Source organism: Opisthorchis viverrini (assembly GCF_000715545.1).
Source record: "Opisthorchis viverrini unplaced genomic scaffold opera_v5_25, whole genome shotgun sequence".
NCBI classification, from domain to species: Eukaryota; Metazoa; Platyhelminthes; class Trematoda; order Opisthorchiida; family Opisthorchiidae; genus Opisthorchis; species Opisthorchis viverrini.
In genome coordinates, this window is record NW_008751681.1 from 1,351,683 (window position 1) to 1,370,099 (window position 18,417).

General features: G+C 46.4%; 1 protein-coding gene across 1 annotated transcript in view; it reads right to left on the bottom strand.

The window, feature by feature from the left end:
- Positions 1–602: 602 nt before the first annotated feature.
- Positions 603–18,417, bottom strand: part of T265_02152 (hypothetical protein) — a gene marked incomplete at both ends in the record, with an annotated part of 26,077 nt that continues 8,262 nt past the window's right edge. The window contains 2 exons of the mRNA XM_009166326.1: positions 603–763; positions 16,680–16,980. Coding sequence (XP_009164590.1) covers positions 603–763; positions 16,680–16,980 — 462 coding nt within the window. The remainder of the gene's footprint in view (positions 764–16,679; positions 16,981–18,417) is intronic.

The window sequence follows — 18,417 nt, forward strand, 5'->3', positions numbered from 1 at the left end:
GCGCTTACAACAATTCGGCTTACAACAAAACCGCTGCCGCGTGAGAAGATTTTTGGGGTTCACGGATAAAGAAATGTTAGAACAATATGTTGGAGATTCCTTCGTTCAAACTACGTTTTCATAGAAATTCGGAGTTTTCATTTAAAGGTCGGCGCTGTAACGCAGTTGAAACTTGACTGTATCGGCTTGCACGTCTATCATATGACTTTATGTGTGCCTCTCCCCCTCTCTCCCCCCTACTGCAGGTACCACGGACGAGCCACCACGAGCCCCGGGCGGGAAAGAGAAACCCTCTTGTACACCCCCCTGATTGATCTTGACCTGACTTTGTACCCCCGTCTTCCGGTTTCGGTTTAATACACGTGTGTTGTTGCAGCGCTCCGGTGTTGTTTTCTGTGTTACCCGACCTGTGCGAATGTGTGCTGTATGTGCCGTGTGGATTCCGTAATACCAACCTCTATATCTGCACATTTCTGAACCGACGTGTGCCGTCGCTACATCCTCTCGAACGTCGAATCCGCTGACTTCCTGACGCCCCGCGCTACAGCGCACTCGGCAGCTGATGGATCACGATTGATACTTGGGTCCAGATTTTCGACCAATCAGAGCCAGCCTTGATGCCGGACTGTCAGACGATCTGCTCCTTTGGCCAATCGCGTGTGGAACGGGGCCATAGACGAGGCAGTTCCCTTGAGCGGTAAACGGTGTCGATGCCGAATTCCACCCAACAATAAGCCTCTTCGCACAACCGAACGTTCGCCATCTAAGTGCCTCGTTACGAATTTGACGACACCCGCCCACATGAGCTATGGTTTGTTTCAGTTCTGCTGATCGATTAGGTGAAGTCTCAGATTCCTTCAACAAAGCCCCTACTGCGGCCTGATATCCAGGGATATATCGCTCTGACACTATAGGCACCTCAAATTAACAGACGTGACCCGAGCTTTGAAGATGCGTGCATCGTAGTATGTGCTATGATTCGTGAGATATGAAGTCAATACTGATAATTCGTCGGGCCAAATTATTTTCGGGACCGGTGGGGGTATTTCTCCAAGATATGATCTGCTCCTGTTCGGTCTGAGTATGAATGAATATAATTGGTAGCGCCGTGCCACAGGCAGAACTCTCAGCACTGCGCAAATAGATGACTGTTTCGTTCCAGAATGAATTCACTTCTGATGGCGGAGCAGTTGGAAGAGCTCTCAGAAGACGGCTCTAGCAACGTCTAGCAACCAGACCCACCAGTCTCGGTTGCAAAGCTACTTATCTGCATTTTACACGACCCTGGAAGATGAAGGGCAAAGTGATTCCGGACGATCGCGTTCCAAGACGAACTGCAGTCAGTCATTAATCCGCACCACCGGTAACTGATGGCGGTGTGATTAGTTTGAGTTCCCAGCTCATATGCTTTTCGGGGACACTTTGACCAGATGACTTCGGCTCTCTCGGAAGTTGGTTCTCGATAAAAGCGGCCTTTGGTTAGAAAATAGCTGTAGCCATCGTCCGCCATTGTCCGTACGCACCGAGTCCACTCTACACCGACCACCTAATCCAGCCTCAGGTATGCTAACCTGCCCATTTGTGCATTTCGGAAACCACAACAGCAGCTGAGCTTCCAGCTCGCCGCAACGGAGTGTTTACGGCGTCCTATAACCCGTCTTTGATGATGATGATCATCGGTTGTATTAACCACGCACTTGTCGTACAGTAGTTCTAGCTACCACATTTTCGTCTCGTCCATCGATAATTTTGGGAGGTCGGGTAGCTGCGCAGTGGAGGCGGGAGCTGATAGATTGATGCATGAATACAGGTTTGTCAGTGGACTTGTGAGTAAGGAGACTCGGAGGGGAGCTATGCATTGAATGCAATAGCTTGGATGCATGAGCGCCTATAGGGCGCAACTAGGCCATGTCTGATAATGTCTAACCATTGATGTGTCTCTTCGCGAGGTCCCTACACAGGTAGATGGCAATGACCAACTCAGATGAGTTTGCTGGTAATTGCTTCCGCACTTCGCTGTTAAGTCATTGTTTGACCGCCTCTGGCTCGTTTCCACCCTTCGCGTAGTTCTGCAAAAGAACCCTCTAGGAAAGTCGATCGGCTGGCATACGAAGCACGTCGCTAAGCCAGCACAACCTGTGCAATGTGATCAGCTCATTTATTGTGGGTGAGTTATTTCCTTCGAATACCATTCAACCTATATCAGCACTGCTGATCTGATGTTTCCGTCGGACTCGAGTAACGCCCCAAAGACATCGATGACCCCACACTCTTTTGAAGTCTCCGGCGCACAGTGGCCAGTTTTTGACCAGTATAGCAATATGGATCGCAACACAGCATTGTAAACTCGACCATTGACGAATAAACTGATGTCACGCCATGCCACAGGTGACACCGGTTCACAAAAACTGCCCTGGCCTTCCCAACCCGGATGTCAATATCGACTTTCGCGGGACCAGTGGGACTGATAAAATTGCCTAGATGGACAAACTAGTCTACTACCCAAAGCGACTCATCCGCAAGCATGAGACGGGTTTGAGCCTACCCAGTCTTGCAGCAACACTTGACACTTAGCAGGGGTGGAACGTATGCCAAATCGTTATGCGGAATTATTTGGATTATTTAGTATTGTTTGCATTACCACGCCCTCATATCCCAGAAGAGCTATATCTTCTGCGTAGTCGATATTGGTAAGCAGACACCGTGGGAGAACTTCAACCCCACAGGCATTAGAGACTGATAGTGAGTCTTCAATAGTCGCATCGATGACGAAGTTGAATAAGAAAGATGAACGAGGACAGCCGTGCCTGCTACAACCTGATGTGGTGAACTCAGCGAGAGCTTCCCGTAGGCCTTCACACGCCCGCGGAAATTGGCGTACAGCGCCTTAAGGAGGGTCAAGAATTCATGGGGAACACTGCTCAATAGACCATAGTGCTTGACGGTCTGCAGAGTCAAAGGCAGCTTCCAGATCAAGGAACACAACCATTGTTGGTTTCTGGAAGAAGTATCGCTGTCGGAGTGTGAAGATGTGATTGATGTATCCTCTTGCAGGAGGAAACCCGGATTGGTTTTTGTGGATCCTTCTTTCCCTGTGTTCAGTTAGCCTTCAACGGATAGGACCAGAGAACACCTTCAATGCCACAGCCACCAGACTGATGCCACCGTGGTTTTTCCCACATCGCCCGCGTACCCTTTTTCATGACAGGAATAACTGTCAACATACCCCATGCTGCAGGCACTTTCTTTTTGTTCCATATATCACCAATAAGTTTTGTCAGATGAATCACCAGGTATTCTCCGCCTTCTTTAAAGAGGATTGTGTACAGACCGTCCGGTTCTGTGCCCTCTCACGTTTCAGAGCGGATATTTTTTTACTTTATTTCATCTTCCGACGGGCGATTTAGGTTTATTCCATTCGCCCATATGGACTTTCTCCACAGGCTGAGTTGCGGGAGGTCAGCTAAGCCGTTCTTCGAAGTGTTCGGCTCACCTTTCCAGTCGACATTTTTTGAATGACTTAATAGTCGCTTTTTCACTTATCGTTCCACTGACCGCTGCTCTCCTAGAGTCAGTCGGTCGAGATGGCTCGGTGGTTAGAGCGCGACTTTCCCTGTCCAGGTTTGGGCAACCTAGCAGTATCCCAGCCCCCATGCTTCCTTCGGGAGGCATGGCAGCTAAGAACTGAAAGGATTCTGCAACTGAACGATCTATTTTTGATTATTTTATCACTTGGTATAGGGAACGGCTTTTTCCGGTAGCAGAAGCCTCCATCTCCCCAGCTTTCGGTGTTCTTTCTTAGGCTCTTCACTATTTGGCATTTGAGGGATTTGTGTGCCAGGTCGTACTCGTCGCCTGCTGGTATAGGTTTTCTGGCATCAATCATGGGTAGCAATCTCGATGACATCCAGTGGTTTTTCGGCCGAACTGGAGAAGTCGGACATTTTGCCATGCTTCATCCACGTGCTCACTACCAGTAAAGTATTGGTTTACTGTGGAGGGTTGTTGGGCTAGCACAGATCGATACTTCTGAGCTATGGCAGATGGTGGATTGGCATGCTTCTTGCAGACTTGCGAGGATCAGGGAAACGAACTATCAGATGTTCATGCACCATGGCGTGATTGGAATCAAGTTGTGTGCTTTAGAAGGAGCGGCATTCTTGAATTATGGCTTTCCACCGGTGGCTCATGGCCACGTGGTCCAACTAGGTCCGTGGTTGATTTGCAGTTAGTGGCCGCCAGTTTACGCGATGCGAACGTTTATGCTAAAAGTTTGTACTAGCCAGAAACAGTTGATGATCAGCACAAGACTGAAGGAGTCGCTTTCCGTCGCCTGTGCGACGAATGTCGACTCGGATCGAGCGCCAAGATATGACTCCAGGGAACTCAGATGACCGACCCAAACATTCATATTGTCCACTGTCAGTGCTCCTTGCCTGACGAACGACTCTATATAACTCTCGACAGAAGGTATCCTTCTCAGCACAAGAATTACAGTCCGTTGGGGCGTATACCGACCTTACAAACAGGCACCGTTTTTGTGTCGAGAGGCATCGTTCTCGATCGAAATGGATAACCGGACGGCACAAAGACCAACACTCACTGGGATCCAATCCCGCAAAGCTCTGAGGCTCAGTGCAATTTTCACGACATCCTGCGATTCATCAGTTCTGGATCACCTGCACACGGGGGGAGAAATGTGCAAGATCTGAGTTCGTCTCGGGTGTTCGGATACACAACCACGCTTGGCTCTTGCATGCTTGTTTCGAAGACACAGCATACATCAATTTTAGGGGAATGGAAGGCTTCAACAAGCATTGTCTGTTTGCCAATTTGGCATAGAGTACGGGCATTAAAACCTACATAGAAGGGGTCTCGTGGATTTAGAAAGATGTTATCTTGTTTATTATTACTAGGCACCCAGGTGCATAAGGCCCTTCGGTCAGATAACTGACAGTCAAATGACCCAGTGGCGTTTTATGTTTTGTGAAGGGGATGGCTAGGGACGTCGATGGACACAGCACTGTGCGGGCAAATGATACTTTCAGGTTGCCCAGGCCGCGGAAGGGGGTTTGGTTGAGGCACTCCACCTTTAGCCTTTGACTCAAACGTCTGGCCCACAAGGCAATGGGAGGATGTAGGGTTTTGTTCAGAGACCCTGCCCCTAGCGTCTGACTAAAAAATCTGACCTGCTTGGCTTCAGGAAGTTGGCCTGACCATAGGGCGCAGGGAATAAGGCATTATAGTCTAACCTCTGGTGCGGGTGCGCACAGCCGCAGGTGCCTTTTTGGCACCTTTGTTTTGAAGGTATTTCGATCGTATTGAATAATGCGCCGATGGCCACGGTCAACCGGTGGGTGATCGATGTGTGCGGTTTTTAGGACCGACCTTCTCTAACTCCTCCCTCGAAAGAAGCCAGCATCGTTCAGCTGTAGCACCCTTCCGGTGTCTAGCTGCCATACCACCAGAAGGAAGCACGAAGGCTGGGATACTGCCAGGTTGCCCCAGTCTAGGCAGGGGAAGTCGAGAAGTAGAGGTCCGGTTCGAACCACGGACCTTCCGGTCAGTAAATTCGCACTCTAACTACTGAGCCATCTCGCCTCCAAAAGCAACATCGCTGCTTCTTTGATGGTACCAGAGCTACAGTTAATTAGGGCGTAAGCAAACATGACCAGCATACGGTGATGTACTTCCCACTTGTGAGACTCTTTCACATGGTTCATCAGATGAACCGTACAAAGGCGGCTATCGATGGTTACTCCGTCAAGTATGGATCCTTCCGCCAGTTGGCTTAAGACGATACCAGCTCCTGCACATTTTGCCACAGCAGCTCCCCGGATCATCAGAGGTACGCATCTGGAAGAAGGTGAAGAGTGATGGTACGGTTATTTCAAGCACTGTGCTTGCATCTTGAATCATTGTTTCTGATACATAGCACACATCAGCGTCAAGTGATTCTATTCTGAGCACTGTTTTCCTGCTTGCTTCGGAGTGCGAACATTAGTAGTAGTCAGGTAGACCGGATGGTGGTGGCAAGATTGCTCAGTGGTTAGATTGCGAATTTACTGACCAGAAGGTCCCTGATTCGAACCCGACATCTGCCTCTCGACTTCCACTGACTAGGCTTGGGAAACCGTTTCCTCGTGCTTTCTTATGGTGGCATGGAATTTAGGCACCGAAAGGGGGCCACTGATGAATATTTTTTTATTAGTAGTGTGATGACAGAAAAAAGTATGTGAAAGTGGAAGAAGGGCGGCGTCAGCAGTGGCCTATTCTCGCTTACCTGCCCTGTTTTATGCAACAATTAAGACAACCTGGCTTGTAGCACCATGCCACCGCCAACGTGGCATGAATTTATGTGTATGCGTAAAATTCATGGTCGTATGTAGGCTGGGATACCACCATGGCTCCCGCACCTAGATAGGACGATTAGGTTACTCAACCAAAGCCTTTGGCTCAAAAGCATGACTGCAACACAGCTAGGTTTCGCGGGAAATGCAAGTGCACCTCAATCACAAAACAAGGCGTCACGTGTGTTCCCACCCCCAATTTGGAAGGCCAGGAAACCTTGTCCGTCATTTCTCCAACCTGATGTGTCTGTGCGAGAGACTTTGCGAGTACCGCCGGGAAACCCTCAACTCGACGGGTCGTGGGGGTACACAGACCGTCGCACCACTGTAAGGTCCAGTCTCTTCGTGACGGCGGCACCGAAGGCTGACTACCACAAGGTGGCAGCTTTAGGTCGGAATAGCTATGGTTCTCTTTTCCAGCCATCTCAGGTTTTTTTTTGGTGGGTGGTAGTTCAAATTGGCGATCGATGACACATCTCCAAACGGTTAACCAAAAGCTGCCACTTATTCGTGGTAGTCAGGCTTCAGCACTGCATCATTGGAGCATGACAGCTAGGCAGCGAAAGCGTATTGCAGTTGGACAATGTACCATCGATCACTTCAAAGAATGAGGCAGAAGGATGCTTGGCAGATTACTTGTGTGCAGCGCGCACTAACTTACACACTAGAAAACCGTGTTTTGATATCCTTTTCCCAGTGGCATCTGCTTTTTCACTTCAGCGGCCACACCCCCTTCGCCGACGATGCTACGACGCACTGGTGCATCGCTTTATTCTCTCCGGCGCATGAAAAGTTGTCAGATTAACAGCAAACGATTGGTTCAATGTTATTCTGGAGAGGAAGGTTCTTGCACTTCAACCGGAGCTCTCCACCAGCGTCCTCATAGTACTCACTTTGGGGTGCCTGGGGTCGCGGCCGTCGTATGCATTTCGATCTTCACTGGGGCAATGATCAGCAAAAACGCGGCACAGTTTCTTGAAGAAAATGAAATATTCGTCCCAGAGGATGACTAGCACTGTCGTTCAACTCCATTCTTGCTCAGCCGTTATTTTATATTGCTGGTAGAGCGTTTTGCTCGCTGCTTTACTCCCATCTGTGATGTCACTTTCGTCTGTTCAATAGATTCCTATGAATTATAGCAGGCTCTTTCCCGAACAAAACTACTGGGGAGGCAAACCAAAGATGACTATTCTAGACCGTGTTAGATGTTGCGGAAAACCCGAATTCTCTTTAGAAAGAAGTCATCCTTTCTTGGGTGATAACGTTTCTACCGTTGCCTGGTATCCCGTTTGTAACTAGTCAAAATGAGTGACTGCTCGGTTATGCGCACTGTTAAATAATATCATAACCATTGCTCCAACTTAACGGTTTTTCGCTGACTGGGACCACCTCATCTGAGGGAAACACGAGGGATGAGATATTGCCAGATTTCTCAAGCCTTATTTGAAATCGTCGATATGCTGTCGTTCTGTTCGGACCAAGGATCTTCTGGTCAGAAGGCTTGCGCCTTATCCACTGGGCCACCTCGAAGCTGCAAGTTGTTGACCAATGTGGGACTATGACGCAATGGCTCAGTGAGTGGTCCTCAAGGGCGACGTATCTGGGGAGAAGAGCACAGTCCCGATTGTCTGGGACAACAAAAGGTCATTGTGGACGATTGGGATACAATGTGGGGAGTATGCGAATACGGAATTTGAATAACTAGGACGACAGTAGTTTTACCAGACTTAGGATCTCTGTCCGACTAACAATTTTGTGCTTTCGATAAGTGTAGTATGTGAATAAAGTCATCGAAAATGTAAATGGGTGGTGAAAACCTATAGGATAATTTTAGTCAAAGACCAAATTCTTCGTGAATCTCAGCATCATATGTTGGACAGTTCAGTGTAAATTTCTGTGGGATAACATATACAGTTCCTTTTGAGGATCATTCACGGTTGGAATCATCTAGGAATATAAGACCTACAGGCCTAATTCAGACATACTTAACCCTGACTATAGTCTGTAAATCGTGTAAATTGCTAATGTGGCACCCACAACAAGTAGTTATTTTCGCTCCACACGTATGATCGCCTGTGCATCTGTACAGTTTTCATAGCCGATCAATAGTGGTGCGATAAGAGTCACGCGACTGTCTTACTGGTGTGATAGGCCTACTGGTCCGGCACCTGCATATGGATACAACAGACCTAAATGAAACGCGTTGATTTCCGGAAACGATAAACATAGGACTCTTCGAGTTCAAAACTATTCGCTGAAGGTTCTATATTGTCCCTCGGACGTGGTGGGGTCCAATCCCTATCAGGATATTTAGAGATTTGGTCGTTTGCAGAAGAAGGTCCGGTTAGTTATCCGTTTCCAAAATACCTTGGGATGTTTTTCTAATGCTGTGGAGCCTATTCAGGATCCATGGGATCCGGGTTAAGGACGACTCAGTCCAGATTTAAAAGACGGTTATTTCATCTGGATTCACTGTGACATGTAGAAGTCAAACCGTCGCACGTGCAACGTTCGTCTTTACTAATGACCAGTTGTTAGTGGATCCCTACGCTTTTTACAAGCCAGCAATGATTTTAAGATGTGCTTCTGTTGAAGTTTTCTAAATTTTTGTTTTGCTCTCTTTAGTTCCTTCACATATACGTATTTGGGTGGCCTTTCGTCACAAGTGAAGACAAAGGTGACTGCTCAGAAAGTGGAACAGTCAAGGATAATCAAAGGTTGGAGTTAAGTATAGTGCTCCTTACAAAAAGTGCCTGCCATTCGAGAACGCCAAAATTGGACGCTCCGGGGATACACGTGTCGACCATGGTGGTTTATTCCTGAACTCATGCTTTAGATTAAGGTTTGTTCACAACCATTCTAGCTTGTACGTAAAGTTGCCAATACTTCTGTCAGTGGTTCGAACCCAACCTCTAAATCTCCACGGTTCCTGTCTAGGCTGAGGCAATCTGACAGTATCTCAACCCTTGTGCTTCCTTCGGTTGGCATGGCAACTAGGCCCCGGAACTATGTTACAGCTGAACGTATATTATTATTGTTAATTTCGTCAGTGCTTAGCTTGCGCTTGTTGTTTTGTGTCGTTTTTGACGCTTGGCATGTCATTCTCTAGATGGCTTACACGGTTTCATTCTTGCGACACGTTTCCGATTGCATAATCGAACGCTGCTTCTACCAGTTTAATTGGTAACCTCACTCAACCATTTAATTAGTGTTAAGTTCATTGAATCTAGCAACTTTTCTTCGGTACAACTCTAGTTACGCTTCGTCAACTGAGCAATAAGTGGTGTACGACAGTCAGTAGGAGAGACTGACAACTGATGCTTTGTATCCACCAGGACCTATTACTTACTTCGGCATGTCGAATAATAAGTTCAGCCAAATTAAGGCCAAACGACAGCGTTCTGATGTAATACGCTACTCATAAGGTTGCTAAGAACGACCGGTCTCGCCATACTTGAGATTCATCAGGTAGGCTCAGTCCTCGAATTTCGATCAAACTTATGTTCTACTTGAACCCAAATTGCACGAAATTGGCGAACTACACTCATTTGCCTTCCAGTTCGGCTTTGACGGGAGACTCAGCTGATTACCTCGTTTATGATGTCGAATATCGTACCAACTGAGTGTTCTGGTGAAGCGCATTCAATTGCTCACGGACATCATAGAGATTCAGCTAGGTTCCAGGTGAATCTCCCGTCAAAACCAAATTGTTATGCAAATGAGTGTATTTCGCTAAGAGCTTTCTGACTTGTGTTCAGTACGCACAGTTTACAGCCATCCCTGAGTTTATACGCCGTGTTAGGTTGCACGATCGTCACAAAATCGTGGGGCAGATGGAAAATCTCGAAGTTTGCATCAGGGCCGACTAAACTCACGATACTTCTGGTCGGCCTGCAGGAGGTATATATTACAAGGATGGTCTTGTAGCACCCGATCCGACTTTAATAATCTTTCGGCTTTGGCACCGTCTTGATGTCTACCATGCCGTTCGAAGACTTAGACAGATGGGGTCGAGGTGCAGAATTTGGGTTCGAACCATGGACCTTCCGGTCAGTAAGTTCGTGCCTCAGCCAATGAGTTATCTCGAGCTCTTATCAAGGAAATTGTCGTTTCAAGGAAAGCGCGATATAAGAAACATATTCGTACAATCGAAGTGATTGGTTCACTATTTTCGCCAAACTGCGCATATAGGTTGGAAATAGGTGAGCTACTATCGGTCTGCTAGTTAATCCACGTCCGGAGCCCCCACTACGGTCAAATCTGATAGCAAATAGAATGTACCAACAAATGCAGGTTGGGGAGCTCCAAAATGCTGCAACAGGGTTTTAATTGGTCATCAACAGTACATCAGTGTTCAGCCATAATTCGTTTGAAGGCCCTAAAATAAGTGGATGGGGAAAGGACTTTGTACTAGCCTGCCGCGGTTATCACGAGGTGCCTACTTCCAGAAACATCATGCTCAAAGGTTCCTATCGACCGACACTCACCGGACGTTTACTGCAGGCCCGGCGAACGTTCGGTGGGCAATACAGACCAAATACCTGCTTGAATATGAACTGGTCATCCCCGTATAAGAAGGTAAGCCAACATGTTGCGCGACTTTAAAGAGTGTTACGGGTTACCGCCATCGAACAGCTCAGCCAAACCCCAATGAAAGTACGGTGAGCCAATTGGATCACCTTTACTAAAGAAAGGTAAGGATTCAGGTTTTTAATGAGGGCTTTTTGGATCAGACTTTGTGCAAAGCCGGCTGCGACGATGGCATTCGACCGCGGTTCTGTGATTAGACAGAGGGTCGAACCAGGGATGGAGTTAAAACATTAATCCTCAGATTTTATTCTTTGACACTAAACAGAACGTACAACAGTGATCGAACAGCATTTGATCACTTTTCTGGAAACGCACTTTCAACTTCACACCATTACTCTCCAAACACTGCTGGTGTCATTTCTTTAAACCATCGACAGAAATTCCTGGAGACAAGTCATTTCGGCTGCAGTCGAAGGATTTGACATTTTCGTTTGGTGTATTCTTCTTGACCAGCATCGATTTAAGGGATGCGAATCCATCAAGGAATTCCAGACGTCCGCGTATGTCATAGTTGTTCTAAAATCTATTTTAACGTTCTCTTGTCGTAAATAAAAACCAGTTTTTGTGGGCATCTAAAAAGAGAACTTCAGTCTTAACTGCCTCTCGATACATGATGGGCACCCTCAGCGACGCAGCATAAGAGCAGCGCAGATGGCTTCCACTACGATTTATTGCGCTCGCCATTCGGAGTGGCCTATTAGGCCACTGATTCACAATTCCTCTAGCCCCATTGCGTCGCTTCCAGCACATGGACCACGCTTATCACCCTGCACCCTATCTGGCTCAGCGAAGCTACTTCAATATGAAAAAAAGTTGACACTTGTTTCCGTTGTTAGTGTGAAAACACTGCATGTTTGTAAAACAAGATGGTAGTACTTCAAAGGCTTCCGCCCGTGAACCTGTGGCAACCATTCTTTTCGTCCTCCTCTTAGGTTCCACTTAGAAAAGCATTCCCATGGAACTGACTATCAATTGCGAAATACAGTAATTCTACCCGAGTTTCAGGGTTACTAGGCCAACTAGGAGTCGTACATGGCCAGCAAGACAGCCGCATGGCTATTATTGATTCACTGACATTTCACGGACTGAATTACGAGTGGGCAGAAGCGAGCAGCGATGCGCTACAACGAACGCATGCCAGGTACGGCCACACATGCATTGGAAGTACTGGGACTTTGATTTGGGATGTTGAAATCACAATTGTAACGTGACTGACCTTCAAAGGCACTCGCACTCATTTTCATAGAGGTCGACAGTGAATTAAATACTTGGGCCAACATGTGAAGATAAGACTAGTGAAAAAGACATTAATTTTTATTACCATCGATCTGGAAAGCAACTATACACCCACCTTGGATGGTCGACCACCCACTGCCGTTTGTCTAAAGCAGATTCGAAGTTTCCGTTTTAATGTCAAGCGCTGAAGGCGACACTATGTCTGTCCTTAACACAGGGCCACCAGTATCCATTCGGTCATTTAATAAATGACATTCTGTCACGATCACAAACGGTCAAACAGGTGTTTCATTGATGACTCAGGTGAAGTGAATGTGCCCCAAGCATTCTCAAAGCAACCATCTACGGGCTCGACGAATGGGCTCGAGGTCCTGATAAAATATTCCGTGGTTGGTGTCAACTCCTGGTTACGCTTTCGTACTTAATTGCAGCCCATGAGCAATGCGACAAAAGGGTACTACATATGCACTTACAGAAAGTCGTGGTAACATCAGGCCGTCCAGTGAAACGCGGTCGAAGGGCGTGTGACAATCATCCTTCCCCATCATTACCAAAGACTCTCCTAAAGACAAATAAACATGCTGCATCGTCATATCATGAACTATAAGATAGCAACTAAAGAGCGAAACACATGAGGTCTTGCAAGCAACACTTCATTTCTGCTTTTTCTTCAGATTAGTCTTGTTTCAACAATCGGCCGTAAAGTAACAGTATACAAATATCACATCCAAGCCAAAGGCAATTACATGCAAGAAAAAGTTAAGATAGTTCACAGAAAAGTGAGGAATGGGCACGGATTCATCTAACACGAACGGCTGGCATGACAGCACAAGGAAGTCAACTTTCGGGTTGAAAGAGAGGAAACAGATTAGCAAGGAAAATGTACGATACACGAAGCTATGCACAGCTCGAGAGGATAGAGGGCGCAGAATGTAGTTAGTTGGAATGTAAAAGCAACCTCAGAGATTGTAGTGCACCAACTAAAAATGCACCCGCTCGATCTTCCACGCACCCAAGGAGTAGCGCAGACGGATGAGTAGAAGATCTTTAGCCATCTGCATCCAGGAGAAGATGGGAATAAGTTTGGAACCTGTCAAATGGAATGAAGGCAGGTGGGAGATTCATAAAGGTATTCAAACGACAGACCACGAGTGCTACAGACGAAGTGTGGAATGGAGATATTGGACGAATGCATATATCCTACGAGCACCTTAATCCAAACGGCAATAGTCAAATCCAGACTTCATTCTTAGTTCGATTAAAGCATGTTTGTAATGGATAACTGTGGGAGACACCCAAGAACACTTGGATCTAATTCGTCCTCCTAAGGAAGTAAGGCAGCTTACTTCAAGCCATGATAAACTGTGGAGAGCAACACATGTCAACGTGAACGTGAATGCTGCGTCTTCCCAAATCACACCCTGTGGACGGGTGCCGTTTTTGTGTGTGCTGTGTCAAGACATTGACGGGGCCTGACAACTCCAGCTTAGCTCATAAGTTTCGAATCACGTCCTACAGAACCCTGAAGCTCCCAGGCAATGCACGGTCGCTTAGTCCTCGTTGAAAATCGGTACTTGGGCCTCCAATCCTGAAGGGGCTCCGGCCGGGTACTCTTAGCAAATAAAAAGTCATAAAATAAGCGTTGAGCTGTAACGAACTTCCAGTACATAATTTCCATACTACCCGGAGGAAGCACGAAGGCTGAGATACTACTAGATTGCCCAAGCCTTGAAGCTCGTAATAGCCAGGAACAGAAAATGTTCAGCACACATTTTCCGTATGGCGAACATAGACTCCAAATCTACCACCTACCTGTGCTTTCTCCGGACTACGTGTTCTAAATTGGGCATGCATATCTGCTGCCACAGTGACTCTGTCCATTAATGTTGCTGACCGAAAGAGTCGCGACAGATCTCGGTAAGGACCGTATTTCCTAGATTTGGGACAACAGTCTTTCGGATTGTGTGCTGATAGGATAAATAAGCATCGCCTACTGCATCAATCTGCATTGACCCTAGTTGAGCCAGACAACCGGACAGCACAAAGATGACTATTTATTGGGATACAGTCAACTAAAGCTCCTTCAGTTTTGGGGGCGGGTGCAACTTCCGTAGATATCACGAGCCAGTGCCAGATGGTTACCAGATACCCGAGGAGTGAAGTGTAAAACATCTGAGCTCATCCTAAGTGGTGTGAACTACATGACCGAAGTGGAGGTCTACATTCGTGTCACGGAGACAATATATATCAACAGACAGGGTAGGAAAAAATTCAGCGACAGATACTTATTACCCCACTTGTCAGAGAGTATGAACACTGTGACGCAAAGGCTCAATGGGGCGGCTAAATAAAATGCGAAGATCGTATCGGTCTGCGAATGACGTCTTATTATCCGCTTGTGATACGGGTGTTATGGTGGCACGCTAAACCACATGTTCACATTTGTAAAGCACTATCCTGCCTTCCTACGGGGAAGGACGGTGCGAAAAATTGCCCTAAAACCCCACATCGTGATCGCCCGATGACATACTGTGACCGTCCGAGAGTCATCCAACACAGTCGGAGGAGTTAAATGCGCTAAGAGCCAGACGAAGTTATGAAAGATCTGTTATGCTTAGCAGTATGAATCACGTTTCTACACCTTACTCTTTGCGCCCTCAGGCTAGACAAGCCTCTCTCAGAGTGCCACGTCGTTGGTTCCTAGCAGATTCACTCAAAAACATGGTTGATCGCAACGGATACTACAGGCAGCCAATTTACACGTGTAAGAAGTTCTGTCATGAGAACTTTTCGTTAACACATTGGGTACATCGAAAAGATGAAACGTGTCAAGTCATTAAAACCATCAACGACGACGACGAAGATAACAAATACAGGTATTTTTGAGACGCGGTCATCCTGAACACTTGGCTTAAAAACATGATTTCAACATTCCAAAGTGTCGCCATAACACTGCTGGCTCACGCGTAACACTTTTTAGGGTATTCGGACTAAGCAGCTATGTTCATCACACACACATGGTCACTTGATTGTGCTACCATTACTAAATCGATCAGTAATCCAAGTGGACCCAGTGGAGCGACTCTCACTGTCGTAGTGGGCTCAAAAAATCTAGGGGAAAGGATGGTGCTTCCTATTAGATGATTCTACCTACGCGTTTAACTGAAGTGTTTTATTTAAACGGATCCAGTGCTACGAAAAATTTCAACGCGGGTTCGGTTATCCAAAGCTGTGTCAATGTAAACTGAAAGATCATCACAATAAACTAAAGTTCCCATAGATTGCCGCAGATGCGCTTCCAATTACTTCGATGAAGTAGGAACTATACATTCCCAGTACAGATTAGACAGCCGCCATTGCGTAATAATTTTGTTTAGTCTAGGTACTCAATGTTTTCTCATACCAGAAACCCTACGGAATGGAATGGTTCGTTAGAAATCATACAATCGACTGGTGCAGACATTCTCAAGGGGATCTGACCAAATCGGGTAAGATAATCAGATGTGAACATTTGGTTCACCAACGGTGATCTATGTGCTAATCTCACAAAGTTTCGATTTTAGTTAGTGAAGCTATGCACCCACTAACCATATAGGTGCCATAAATCGGAAGGAAGCACGGACTTTGAGGTAGCTCTAGGTTGTTTGTTATCTAGCCGTCGATCTGTGCACCGAGTTTGGTGATTAACTTGCAAACATCTCACCACCAGGCGAGGATACATCATCAGAGAATGGGACACCTACACAACTGCGGTCTCCTCATCTGGTAACCAAATATTTGCGAGCTACGTGCCAAACTGGGCTAACAAATGAACAACCAATGGGTGCACCCAAGCTACCGACATTTCGGTACACTGCCGTATGCCTAAATTGCCCCAGCTTACACTGGGGCGAAAAACCACGAGTGGGTCCAGCCAGTAAGGTGCACGTGAACCTCTGAAATATCTTCAGCACAGCTTCTAAGACGAAGGTAGGCATATACCATTATCAGACCAGTGCGATTTCGGCCATGCTGAAATTTAATGGCTGAATGAATGGTACAATATCAGTACACCACGTTGAATTACGCACTTTAAACGACTTGTTGATATCACTGTACCAATAGGTGATCCGTGTTCGTGTTTCGCTTCAGGACATGAAAGCGCTGCTCACTGGGACGTAGTTGGCTGTACTGAGAATAACACTCGCAAATTACGCCACGAACCACATTCCTAGTCAGAAATAGGGTTTCAAAACGACCTATTCTTGTCCAAAAATTGGGTCACATCAGTCACATGGTGCACTGAGGCACGCTGAGATGTTCAACGCTCATAAAGCTACGCAGCTCAGCGAGCACGAAGACGATTTAACAAAAATAATCAATTCACACTTCTTCCAAAAAACTCACGATCAACAAGTAAGGTGCCAGATCAATGTCATGTCATTAAACGTACCTCCCAAAGAGCAATCGCGTGTAACATCCTCGATAACAGCATAAAAAAGAGGAATTCTGCACAGAACTTACCATCCACTTCGTGCCAGTTAACAGGAACTTCAACAATCTCCATATCGAAATAACGAGCCAAATAGAGAAGATCAACATCGAACGCCCATCGGTCCACGTGCAGATTATGGAACAGCAGGCGAGCGGCCGATCGACTGAACAGTTTAAACCCACATTGAGTGTCACGTATGCCACGTACACACAGAAGCCACACACAAAATTTGAACCCATACATCAGTAGGTTGCGCAGTGGGTGGCGCTTCACGATTGCTTCCGCTTCCAAGTGGGCCCTGGATCCGCAAATAATGGACATGCTGCCATTCTGAAACAGATTCAAGAACCAGAAGGGGTGCATACATCTGCTGGGCGCAGGATCAACACGTCGTATTGTCACATCTTACCACATAACAACATCGGGGTTTTGGGTGGTATATTGAAGGAGATGCAGTAACACAAATATGGTACATTTACTGAGTGAAGTGCGGTAGGCCCCAAATTAAGCAACCTTCCCACAAACAATAACCCCTTTGGAGAAAAGACTTCAGCGAACCTGAAAACTGCCAATACGGGGTCATTCCAATAAACAAAAGACCGTTCAAAACGCAAAGAGAAATACTTAGTTTGGGCATTTGCCCCATCTTCACATTAAAAGCCTTTTGATTTGTATCCAAGAAATTCACAGCTTTTGATTTCAGTAGGGTGAGAGGCTGTCGCGATCCACTCAAGACTAGGAAGGCAGATGAAAAGTTTCGATGAACGATGCAGATAACCACGTTGATCAAGAAGACTTCACCTCGATGAGTATACATCACAATGACATTGAAAACTGTACAACAAAAGGCATAAAGAAGCCTACTAGGCAGACTACCAAAGATCGATATTTCTGTGACCGAATGGAAAAAATGATATTTGAACACGGGCACCATGAAATAAAATCGACACCCTTTTGCTGAGAATAGATGTTTCTACGACAATTCCAAATAGTTCACATGTTTTTGAGTGAAAATAGTTCTTCATATATAAAATATAAAAATAAATAAGTAGTTCAGCTGTAACACCCTTCCGGCGCCTAGCTAACATGCCACCCGAAGGGAGCACGAGGGCTGGAATACTGCCAGGTTGCCCAACCCTAGACAGGTGAAGTCGAGAGGCAGAGGTCGGATTCGAACCACGGACCTTCCGGTCAGTAAATTCGCGCTCTAACCACTTGAGCCATATATAAACGCAGGAAAAGCTGCGGGAATATGACAATCATTCTAGAGATAGGCATAATTTTCTTCCACCACTAAATTCCAAAAGAGTGCGGCTTTGAGTATGCAGCAGAACAGTTTTTGTGGAAGATGGGTAAGCAGCCGACACCTTTGAGAGCTGGATTCCGACGGAATATACCCGCATTTTTCGAACGCTTCATGGAGTAGTAGAGAATTCTTAAGAGGGTACTCCAAGCGTATCTTTTCGTTCATTCCGGTTGTACTTGGAGTTCTCACTTCGAGATCTGCATTTCCATTGTTTAAAACTAATTTTTCAACATAAGGTTCCAACATTCACTATCTTCTAGTACCGTGACAATATCATCTTCCGACCTACCATACAACAACATACAACATACAACACAGTCTCCTGGCCCTCCAGGTTGGGGGTTGGAACATGTGGCGACTTGTTCCGTAGAAATGGTAATGAATTTGCATTTCCCGCCAAACACCGCTGCCTTGCGGTTAGGCTTTTGAGCCAAAGGCTTTGGCTGAGGACCCTAATCGTC